At 44.1% G+C, this 12,481-nt stretch overlaps 1 protein-coding gene across 1 annotated transcript in view; it reads right to left on the bottom strand.

The window, feature by feature from the left end:
* The window catches only part of ST8SIA1 (ST8 alpha-N-acetyl-neuraminide alpha-2,8-sialyltransferase 1), a 111,933-nt gene extending 101,481 nt beyond the window's left edge, over positions 1–10,452 (bottom strand). The window contains exon 1 of the mRNA XM_065742481.1: positions 10,134–10,452. Within this exon, the coding sequence (XP_065598553.1) occupies positions 10,134–10,372 (239 nt within the window). The 5' untranslated portion in view covers positions 10,373–10,452. The remainder of the gene's footprint in view (positions 1–10,133) is intronic.
* Between the last annotated feature and the right edge of the window lie 2,029 nt (positions 10,453–12,481).

A 12,481-nucleotide genomic window follows, 5' to 3' on the forward strand; every position in this document is an offset into this window, starting at 1 on the left:
TATGTGATTTCTTTTAAGCAGGAAAAAGCACATTCTTCTCCTTGAGACTAAGTCAGTTTGTCTGTTGCCTGCTCAGTAGCTCACTATGCTTTATGGTTTGGTTTGAGCTGAGCTTGTGCTATGAAAGTCTATTGGGACAAGGACTGGTAGCTGTGGGGAGCTTCCTATCTTTGGCCACAGGGACAGGGCTGTTCCCTGCTGAGCAGGGCTGGGCTCACCAAATTTAGCATTTCAGAAACCAGAGAGGCAGTGTTCAAGCAGCCACTGAGGAATTTTGAGGGTGCCAGAGAGATGAACATGTATTTCAAAAAGGCATGGCTGACATACCTGTCCATCTCACAGACTGTTTAATTTGTGGGTTAACTTCTTCAACACTTGAAAGATGAGGAGTAGAAGTATCAATGAGTTAATACTCTACCAGCTGTGTGAAAATTTGGGTAGAAGGGAAACCCAAACACATGAGCTCTGTGCACCCTGCCTAAGAGCAGCTGGCACCGTGACAGTCACCTGACAGGGACAAAGGAGCTGAAGTAACTGGGACACAGGCTGACCCTAATTATCAATGTTATTTATAGAAGAATTTATTCTTTTAAATGGAAGAAGATGGTGGTGTCTTTTGAGGTAGTTTTGGAGCTGGTCCAAAGAATTAAGGTAAGCAGCTTCAAAAACAGTGGGGCACAAGTTATTCTTGAGCTGGTAACACCTAGGATGTCACTTAGATCACAAGCAACATCACAGCAACCAGCATACAGGCAGGCAGGAACATGAGGGTGGAGGGCACAGAGAGAGAAAAGAAGCAAGAAACCCTGAGGAAAACTACATGTCTGTGGGTCTGTCACTGTTCCTTTCTTTTCTGAGATGGAGAGGGTTCTGGATACCATGCACAGAACAACAATGGGTCCCCCTACCAAAGAGATGCCAAAAAATGAGAAACAGATACAAGTTTAGAAGAGGTCTGCTAACTAGAGGGGTATTATAGTAATGCTGGATGTGGAGAACAACTCTGGATAGTCTTCACAAAATGATTCAGTTTAATAGAAATGGATGAGTGGACTGATACAGGTCTGCTATCAAGACACATAACATCATACAAACTTGGACAAACAAAGAAGGGGATTTTGCTGGCACTCTCGTGGAGAAGGGTTTACCAGCTTCCTCAGGGGAAGCACACAAAATATTTTTCACTGTGAATCAATGTAGAAGGTTTTTTCCAGAAGAACGCTCAAGTAACCGACAAATACGTACTATCTATAAAATATGCATAGATATAAAATGTGTGCATATACAAAATGTATAAAGCAAATTGCTTTTGTACTTCTTGAATAACATTCTATTTATCATTTTCTCAGTATCAACATGCAAAATACGCTGCAAGACAAAGTAAGCAAAAATCCTAAACAAAACTTCAAGCAATTAATGCAAAAAAAAAAGATTGCTAAGCATGAAGATAAAGTAAAAATTCATTAAATAAATCACTCAGCCTACTCAATCTTTTAACTAGGCATCTTAAGATAAGAATACTGCCTGAAAGTTGGACTCAGTACTTTCACATCACCTTTATGTGCTTGATGCCTAGTCCACATCCAACACATTTCAGGAGATTTTCCACCCTGATAGACTCAACCCATTTGCTTTATAACCAAACATGGTGAAAATGAAATGACAAAGTCTAGCCATTTACTCATTAGATTTGTAGAAAGCTAATCTGTTCTTAGTAGTAATCAAACTGTTTAAGAAATATCTGTGGACTGAAGGACTTTTCATGAGTGGAAGCAACCTATTTATCAGGCTTTTTAGGATTTCTTTCTTAACTCTTCTAAGGCTAACTTAATTATTTATCTTACATTAAAAGCAGTGAGTCTCACAGAACACACTGCACAGTCACACATGATAACTGAAACCAAATGATTAAGTCAAGTTCAGGAAAGAGCTTATTAAGATCTGTAGTTCTGATCGCGTTCATATTCACCTAGGCTGGCCCTCAGTTCCAAATGAAAGCTCATTACAGACATGCTCCTGATTATGCAACACAGAAGACAGCCTTCATCCCACTAATAACTCCACTGGACCACTCACCCCATTGTCAGGAGAGGTAACTTTGCCCTTCTCAGTGATGTAGATCCAAACTTAAAAAATCAACTGAATTTATAACTACTTAGGACAGCCTATACTTTCTTCTGCAGATGAAGAGGGGGAAGAACAACAGACTCAGTACAAGATTTTCACCAGCCATGGTCTGTTTGACAAGCAGAGCACAAAACAGATTTTTTTAAAACAAAATGAGAAAAAGCATTATGTTCACTCAGCAAAGACCCAACACAAAAATAAACATGTTATCACATGCTGAACCAATTAGCATTTACTGAACTACATAAGATAACTGTTTTCACTTGTTCTGTTGTCTGAACAGCACTATCAAAACACATGATTTCTCTAATGATAGGTTTACTTCTTTGTTGCTGTGACCATTTCTGGATCATCTAGCTCAAGTTCTACACTTCACCACAATCCCTTCTGGACATGCTTAAGCATTTAAAAGCAATGACTGGAGTGGGATAGAAAGAATAAATATGTTATGTACATTTTTACTGCTTCATCTAACAGGGCATATTAAACACTGGAGATACTCAGCACTTGTCCATAAGGATCAACAAGAGTGTGCTAGTTGATTGCTAGGTGCCAAGACAAAATTTTCAATTAATAGCATGCCCTATAAAGGAATGCCCAGGTGGGTTTTGTTTCTCCTTTTCACTTTACTGCTGCAGTTTCCTCAGTTGCTCAGAGGAAGCAGCAGCAGCTTCTAATTATAGGTTGGTATGTTCTCACTGTAACAATCCCTACCATTTAGAAGCCATGAGTCAGGCCCCCAGAATTACGATTAAGGCACAGAAATTAGGCATTTGGAAAACACCTACCCACAATGGATTTCTAATTGCCTTTTAGCATATAAGCCCCCATTCACACTTTCAAAGCTCTTCACTTTAGCTAAGGCCTAAAAAACTCCTTATTCATTTTCATTTTATTTCATGAAGTCTGTCACAGATTCACTAGATTGCAAGAGCTAGCACACCTGTGTGAAGAATAAGCAACAGTAGTCTTTGCAACATTCCAAAAGTCACATCAACTGCAAGCATACATCATTCAGCATCTGTTCCTGCTTTGTTCCAGGAGTCAAGCAGTGATCACCACGCCAGGTGAAATCTTGCAGATGGATACTCTGAGATTGCAGCACCTCAGATCCGGAGCCAGAAAAAAAGTCTAAGTCCTGGTACCAGAAAAAGGTCTCAGAATACTCTTGGACAAAGACCTCCAGAGTAATGCTTTTAAACTCCTCTCTGCTATATCGAGAAATGGCTGTGACTAATAGATAGGGCTTGCAGAGCTTCTCCTGCCAACAGTATTTCTTCATTAATATTATAAAAATTGCAGAGGCCTAGTAAAAAGCAAATTAAAAAAAAATAAAACCAGCATGTATTTCTTTCAGAGGTATTCTTCCCACTTCATTGCATTACATGGTCTACAGTCAACTCTTCTAGCACAGACCAGAATCTTTCTATGCAGCTCAGATCCCTCTGCAGAGCTTTTTTCCTTCACTAGTAGAACAGCACTATTCCCCTCTTGCCCGCTCAAGAAACAGCTGAAATCTCACTGAAGATTTTCACTGTTTCTCTTCCTCTCTTTAAAATTTTGTTCCTCCTAACTCGCAGCAAATGTTTGGAAAGACTTTGGAAATACATAACTTATCCCAAAAATAGCCAGGGCAATTTTTGGTACCAAAAAAACCCCAAGTTTATAAATAATCTTTTAACCAAGAAATTCAGGAGGGCCTTTTCCAGATTGATGGAATAGAAAGAGAAGTAAAAATAGTTCAATCTGTTGATTTAAACAGTTAAAGCAACAGATACAGCTTACAACAGAATCTCTGAGCTTCTGAAATAATTACTATTAAAATATATCCATGCCAACATCCCCTTCACCTTTTATCAGCCTGGATTATAAGACCCCATAGAAGAATTGTCCCTGGTCTTCTATACAAAAAAAAAAAAATAGGACAAAATAGAACTGTATTCTCTATTGAGGTTTACAAAGCTATGTAACGTGGATTAATGTGCTTCAGTAGGAATTTAACTGCACATAGCTATGTTCAAATGATTTTACAATAACTTGTAACAATTAAGAGTGATTTCCTTGCATTCTGGGAACCCTGTTTAGCACACAAAAGGATAAAAATATATAGAAAGGTTTAAAATTAAGTATTTTCAATGCTTAGAAAACTGGAACGACTGAAGATTGCAGTCCAAATAGCTTCTGCAATTCAGTGAGGTTCATCCACACCATGGGAAGATAAATTCAGAAAGGAGACAGGTAATTCATTTTCCATGCATTTACCTAGTAGGAAATGGTCTCAAAAATAGGTCTTTTTATCTATGTCATTGAAAAAACATCAAATGTGCTGTTTGATTCACTGCTGTGAAGACGAAAATTACAAGCATCACAATAAATCATAAGTTACTGTGTTGTATGGATTACTCAGTGTCCATTACATCCACTACAAGATACAAAAAGAGAAAATACAGATGTGCAACTATATAAACCCAGTACTACATGCATATGCACACAGCAGAAGTTCAGGGCCCTCGCCAGGTAACCTGGATTTCAGCAAATTGCTGTTCCTCTGGTTCCCTGGTGTCTGGCTCTGGGCCTTCAGATGCTCCCAGCTAATAGAAAAGGAGTCTCCAAATTGGCTGCACTCTCCCACAAATGCTGGCAGCACTGGTGTCTTCACAGATTTCAAAGAAAGAAGTAATTCTCAGCTCTCCAAGAGCAGGTATTAGAAATAGGGGTCTTAACTGCACATTTCCTGAGGGAGGCATAATCAAGCTACAAGAAAAGCCCATTTAGGGACAAGAGAGGACACCATGATCGGGAGGAGACTTGGGAAGCAACATAGGAATCCTGAAGTCAACTCCTATCTTGCCACAGCCCTAATCGGCAAAGACTCCTTGAACTAACACAGATAACTAATTCTCATTGTTTTCATATAGTTTAGGTATCTGAAGACATTTAAGACCTTGAGGGTATGGACCCAGACCTCTCCACAATTTGCTTTCCTCACCACAGCCTCCAAATAATAAAATGGGCTAACACCACTTTTCTTTCATCTTTAACCAGCTCTTCAAATTGCTGCTCTCTGCCAGAACAATTTCCCATCTCAGATGGAGACACTAAGAAACTACAAATTACAAATACCCAACTGTCACCAAATGTAGCAAGTATAATGGGGGGAAAAAAAAAAAGCCATTCAGAATGTTAGTAAGATAAAAATACAGACATGCAGTAGTGACACCTACTCCAGAAAGCAAAATGTGCTGGATTTGGCAACTATCAAAGCACATTTCAGTGTATCTGATAGTTTTAGGATTGGGCTGCACGAGACAGAGGCAAAGGTAACCTTGATCCAGCAGTTCCCAGCTCTCATCTTAAAGCCATTCTGCTCATGTCTCAGTAAAATAGGAAAGAATAATTCAGTTCTCTGTAAAGCTGTTTATGCAGGGCAGAACTCTTGTGTAGTCAACATGAGTGAGATGAAGTTTCATCTCAGATTTGCCTTGTATTATCCAGGCAAGGATCACACCTCTTATGTAATGTCCAGTGCCTCCATCAAAAGTGATGGAAAAGAAGCCAGCCAAACTAAGGAAACTCCTGCTGACTTGGCAATAGCATTCATCTCACTCAGACTGGGAGGTGACCTGGAATTCCAGCTCTGCATTAAGGCGATCTCAAATGAAAATTATTTGTACAAGAGGGTGCTCTTCAGTGTTTGTTGTGGCTACATCTGAAGTATCAGGTATTAACAGCTGACAGAGACCACAGTAGGAAGACACACCCAGCACCACACATTATTTCTGCATGGCAGCTGAAAGCTAAGCATAGAAAAGCCTTCTCATAGTCTGTTCACACAGCTTAAGAGCTGTGAAAGCACTGGCGTTCATCAAGCCTGGATATTCTATCCAGACATTCAGCCAGTGCTTTGTGATTTCGGGCCAGTAGCTTCACTTTTCTGCTCCTGGAAAATGGACAACAGGCCAATGTAGGAAAAGCAGCAGAGAAACCATCTGCCAAGATAAGCACTGCCAGTGTGAATCTGGGGACAGAGTGACAGCACTGAGGAGCAGACCCAAACTGCAGCAGTTGCTTTGGACTGGAAGCAGGTCACAAACAGTGAGTTCACAGGAAATGTCTGCCACCAGCTCTGCCAAGCTTCCCCCCAGAAGCTTCCACAAAGCTGCTGCAGCAAAACCAAAGACAAAGTGAATCTCAAGCGCAGCCTTTCAGTTGTCTTCATCATGAGATTGTCCCATCTCTTCCTTAGGAGCCTCTAACCTCTAACTCAGTCACTAATTGCCACCAAAACCTTCAGCTTCATGCAGTGGGAGACCATTTAGACTCACAGAATGGGTTGGAAGGAACTTTAAATCCCATCTAGTTCCAAACCCCCTGCCATGGGCAGGGCTACCACCCACTAGATCAGGCTGCCCAGGACCCCATCCCCCCTGGCCTTGAGTGCCTCCAGGAATATGGCATACACAGCTTCTCTGGGCAGCCCGTTCAGCACCTCACTATCCTCACTGTAAATATTTTCTTCCTGTAAATCTAAAAAAAATCTAACCTCTTTTAATCTAAAGCCACTTCCCCTTGTTCTGTCACTACGCTCCCTGACAAAGCCCCTCCCCATCCTTCCTGTAGGTCCCTGTACTGGAAGGCCACTGTGAGGTCTCCTCAGGGCCTTCTACCCTCCCAGGCTAAACAAACCCAGCTCCCTAAGCCTGTCTTCATACAAGGTTGTCTGAGCAAGTACTCTTGCTGAATCTCAAGAGGAGTCCATCCTGGCCAAGAAATTAAGAAATGTCAGATACACACAGAGCACTTGGGATGTACATCTGTATCAGGCTCATAAAGCAGATGGAAAGATTCAGCTCTGCCTTTAATCAACTGCAATAATTTTAAATAAAATAATCTGAAGGAATTCTCATACATAGCTTAATTCACTAATAACAAACAGCAATTAACAAAATTCTTGCCTAAATAACCTAAACAGCACTAAGCCCTCAAGAAAAAACTAAGTCATTTGTAAAACAAATAGGGTGCAATAATGTTAAGCACCTCGGAGGATGACCAGCCATTATCGCTTAGGTAAATTAGATGTGCTAAACATCTGCGACTCTAATGACAGTCTCACTCCTATTGTGAAGATTGTGTAGTGGGCAATTCAAGATCAAGCAGTTTACCATCTTACTGACAGACTGTTATTTAGCACTGGTTAGAGATGAGATGTTTCCACAGCAGAGCTCCACTCAGCCAGTAGCATCCTGAAACTCAACGGATGTTAATAGTAGTATTTTGCTATGAGACTGTGCTTAACTCACATGCCCAGAACTTAAGGCTCCACAGAAAGCTATGGTCAGCTGAGAAAAGGATTTGGACCAAGGGCTCATCTGTATCTTCAGCCTTTTCAGGATCTCTCCCTCCATCTGAGATCCTAGGCAAATCCTACACGGATACACACCGTGCTGATGGCAGCGGGACCCGGCACGCAAACGTCACTCGAAGATTGCGAAATCGTGCATACCAATTACACAGATTCACGCCTAAACTGAAGTCTGAATCCTACCCATCTTGTTGCTCTCACAACCCACCCTTATTCACAACTGCATATACTGCAAGTGAAGGATTGAGTCTGAGAAACCCGTGGTTATTTACACAGGTGCTTATATTTGGAAAACAATTCTGCTAGTCTGTATTCAAACACAAAACCTGCAAAACAGGGTTTAAATTATCCTGCAAGTACCAAGACAGCATGGATACTTGCATAATTGAGAATGTACATCGGTCAGACCTTTACGTAGGGTTTCTGCTTTTACAGGCATGAAGAGGAAGGAGCCACCGTGCTGAGCTGCTCACTGAAGCTCTCTTTCTCCAAGTACAGAATACAAAGAGAAATAATACAAGACGCAGCTCGATAAATCCATTAACCTTGTAGTTTGCTTAGACAATAGGAGGGGTCTGTGTCTTTGTTTTGAATAGATACGGGAGCTTCCATGAGACTTTGTACACAATATGTATGCACCTCCGGGAAGGCCTCTGAACATATATAAGCCGAAAATCTTTTTGTGTGAGACATATGTGAAAGGAGGAGAGTATCCTCCACACATCCAGCACAGATAACGAAGAATGCTTGCAGTCTAACACTCCAACCTGAGTCTTTGAGAGTTTCCTCATCAACTGCTTGTTGGTAACAGAACACCACTGCCCACGTTTGAAAAACTGCCTGGGGACCACAAGCTACTTCAATAGGAGCCATGTGAGAGAAATGCAGAGCTGTCAGCTGTTTTCTTGGTAGCAAGAACCTGGATATTCGAACAGCTGTTCATTATTATCATACAATATGGTAATTTACAAAGAAATACATGCGAAAACTGCATTCTACAGAACAGCAATGTGAGAACTTGCAGTTCCTCACAGATTTTTAGCAGATTTGTTCTTTAAAACTGTTTCAGAACCAGAACACGTGCAGGACAGGAGAGAAGAGCAATCCACATGATTTTTAATCTTATAAAAGCCCACCCAATATTAGGCTGTTATGGCAGGAAATATTGATTCAAGGTCCACACAGGACATCTGTTCTCCCCAGCTAAAACTGAAGCTTAGAGTCATAGAGAGCTTCCTGCAGAAACTGAAACATGGAGCTCAAAAATAAATAAATAAATAAATAAATAAATAAATAAATAAATAAATAAATAAATAAAAGAATGGTAGCAAAGGGTGGCACTGCTTCTGTTAGTTGCTTCACAATATAGACCTCACGTGGTTTACCTCATGTGGACTTTGATTCCATAGCTTTCTGCCAGTTCTCAGAGAAGTAGATCTATGCAGTAAAAATACAGAGTTCTATGTCACTCTTATTTGACTACTTTGGTTTATTCACTACACATACATCCTGTGAAAATGTGAAAATCCTTTAAAAATAATGTATTTCCTGAGTCAAAATGATTTAGGGCTCCTTTTGCTTAGCATTGCAGCAACTGATCAAGAGGCAGAGACAAGAAATAAAGATCATTTTACCACAAGATACTCTCTCCAATAACCACATTTGAGAAAGCCACTGTGCTTAAGCACTGGAAAAACATACAGAAGTAGAACAGTTGAGAAACCACACTGAGTTTGTTTCTAAACCATGTGGCTGAAACAGTCTTAAAATTATTTTTTGACTGAAGTTGCAGCAGTAGTTTCAGACTTCAGGGCAATACTTGGTTTATAAACATGAAAAATAATGCATGAAGCTCTTTCTTACATCTCCTATCAGGGATGTTAAAAAATAATAATTGCAGTAATCTGTTCCAAAAAATGGGAACCTGTGGCATAACGGGATTTAGTTGAATTAACATCTGAGAAGACTAATGTAGTTTCCTCCTGGTTTGTATCCAGTGCTTTAGGACAAGGAGCTGCTAGCTCCGTACTAGAGGGAGGGCTTCTCTCCGGCCTACCCAACGAGATGGCACCGCCACAAAGCCGCTGTCACCTCTCTCTGCTTTTCTTCCCTGCTCCTAGCCTCAAGCGTGTTTTTGGAAACCCTTAAAGTTCGCTGTACCAGCGGGCGAGATGCTAAGCGGTCACACGCCGGCTCCGGTCCGCAACAAACCGACAAAACAAAAGCTGAGCTGCATTCACAACATGCAGCAGGACATCTAAAAACAAAACAACATCAAAAAAAAGTCATTCTGGCAGCTACCAAAGAAAGAGAGCCTTCCTGCGGGCAGTCTGATCACCGCTCACACGCGCTGCATAGAGGACAGACAGAAGATCCAGCTTCCTCACGGAAAGGGAGATGTTTGCACCCTCGCAGGCACAGCTTTCGTGGAGCACACACTCCCCCCATCATCCCGCAGTCCCCTTCAGCCGGGCTCACCCCAGATCCCCCCTCCCGCGGCGGTGCCCGCTTCCCGCAGCCCCCCACGGCAAGGACGAGCCGCCCCGAAAAGTTTTGCCAACAACAAAGGGACGGGGACGGAGGAGCGAGCGTGGGCTGCGTGTTCCCCCTCCTCCCCCGTCCCCGCGTGCCCTTGGGCCGCTACCTGAAGACTGCGACCGCAGTGTGGTTCCTCCTCCACGCCTTGCCCTGCTGCAGCAGCACCCCCTGCACGATCTCCTTCTCATCGGGCAGCCGGTACACGGGGAAGACGTAGAGCCAGCAGAGGACGAACACGCCAAGGGCGCTGGCCCCCACGGGCAGGCGGGTGCGCGGCCACTTCCACGCCAGCCCCGCCATCCTCCTCCCGCAGCGCTGCCGCGGCGCCGGGCTGCGCTCCCGCATCAGGCCCGCACCGCGCGGGGCCGCTCAGCCCCGCCGCCGCCCGCGCCCTACGCCCGGCGGCCCGGCCCGCGCCCGCCGCCCGCGCCCATCGCAGCCCCGGCGGCCGGGGTGGAGCGGGGCGCCGCTGGGCGGCTCGACCCCGCGGGCGGCAGGGCTCCTCCAGGGGCTGCGCCGCGGCTGGCAGCTCTCTCGGCGGTGGCTGCTGCCGCCCTTCCTCACAGGCATTTGGTCCCTCGCTTTCCCCGCCAGGCGACGCGTTGCGATGCGAGGTGCTGCGATGCGATGCTCCGCTCCCCGCCCTCCTCCTCCCGCCGAGACGCGCTCCTCTCCTCTCACCGCGGGCGGCGGCGATGCGAGTCCATCCCGCCCCGTCGGCGCACCCTGGCGGCCATCTTTGTCGCCTGCAGGGGCCGTGTGGCGGCTGCCACCCGGCGCACGCTAAGCCTCGCCCTGCTGGGTCAGCCCCGGGTTCGGCTCAGGAGGCTTCGTGTAACCGCAGTCACAGATTTGGAGAGGTTGCAGTCTCTAGAGATCGTCCAGCTCCCTGCTAAAGCAGGTTCCCTACAGCAAGTCGCGCTGTAAAGTGCCCGCACAGATTCTGAATATCTCCAGAGAAGACGACTCCTCAGCCTCTACAGACTGTCACAGTAAAGAAGTTCTAGCTTTGCATAGAAATTGCTGTGCTCCAGTTTCTGCCCGTTGCTCCTCGTTAAATAGCTGCTCACCACCTATAACAGTACACCTCTACAGACTTGACTCCCACAGCTGAGATACGTATAAAACAGCCTCAAATCTCAGCCTTTCCTCATGTGGGAGATGCTCCAGGCCCCTCATCATCTTTGTGGCCCTCTGCTGGGCTCTTTCTAGTAGATTCTTGTCTTTTTCTCAGCTGAGGAGCCCAAAACTGGACACAGTATTCCAGGTGCATTGAGTGGGAGGATCACCTCCCTCTACCTGCTGGCCACCCCCTTTTTAATGCACCCCAAGGTACCACTGTCCTTTTTGTCTGCAACGGCACGCTGCTGGCTCACAGTCACCCTGTTACTCAGGTCCTTCCCTGCGGAGCTCACCTCCAGCAGATCAGCCCCTATCCTGTACTGATATATGCATTTGAATTGCCTCAACGCAGAGCATGCAAAGGTGGCTTTATGGATAACTCAACAAACTGCCAGGCACAGCCAACATAAAAACTGAGCATTTTCCAGTTGGCAGCACCATTGTCACACCATGGGTCGTGTCTCTGGAGAAAGGATGGCATGGACTGTATCCTCAGGGACACAGGCATGGCCATATCTCTGATCCCGGTGATTGACAGAGTGCTCAGAGCTTGGGCTTTCTGGTGCTACCTGAGTCACTCTGGAGCTTGATGGTAGCAAATGAATGCTTCAAATCTGGGAGATCAAAGGGAGCAAGAAGACATTTACAACCTTTGAAGAAAGGGAGAGTAGCCTCTGCCTACTGAGGGTATGTCATCACAACACATGGTGCAGAGAAGTTGTGCTCATGCCAGCTGAACTGCTGACATCGTTCAAGAGCAGGAAGGAAATTAAGTCATACTGCAAAGGGCAGCCAGAAAAATCTGTGGTTTGCCTTGACAACTAGATGTTTGGTCAACCACCTTCTGAATTTGCAAATGGATGGCTTTGCATTCCACAGCTCCTTTTCTGCCTGTCCAAAACTTCCCCCTAAACTAATGATGAATGAAGCTTCACATGAAGAAAAGAAGGCAAAGAGGATGTTTGGTAACATTTTATGTAGTATATCTGACCATAAAGTAGCAGTTAAAAAAGTCATAAATAAGAACTTGCTGTTTATACAATATTTACGGCTGCATACAAACAGATACCACACTCAGTTCTCAGTAAAATATAAGCTTGGAAATATCAATGTGCTTTTGGCACTTGAGAGGGGGAAAAATACTGTCTTCCATGGTGTGTTGTTGTGTAGAGATACACGCCGACAAAAAAGATATTAACAAGGTGATGTTTAATGAATGAAAAAGCACCAGAGACCTATTATTGCCTAAGAAATATTGTTTTCATTCACACTTTATATACTAAATCTGTCTAGAGCATTAGAGATGTTTTCTCAAGACAAACTGGGAATGAG

Source organism: Cyrtonyx montezumae, unplaced genomic scaffold (genome assembly GCF_038088225.1).
Source record: "Cyrtonyx montezumae isolate F1298 unplaced genomic scaffold, pur_monq_1.0 scaffold_3, whole genome shotgun sequence".
NCBI classification, from domain to species: Eukaryota; Metazoa; Chordata; class Aves; order Galliformes; family Odontophoridae; genus Cyrtonyx; species Cyrtonyx montezumae.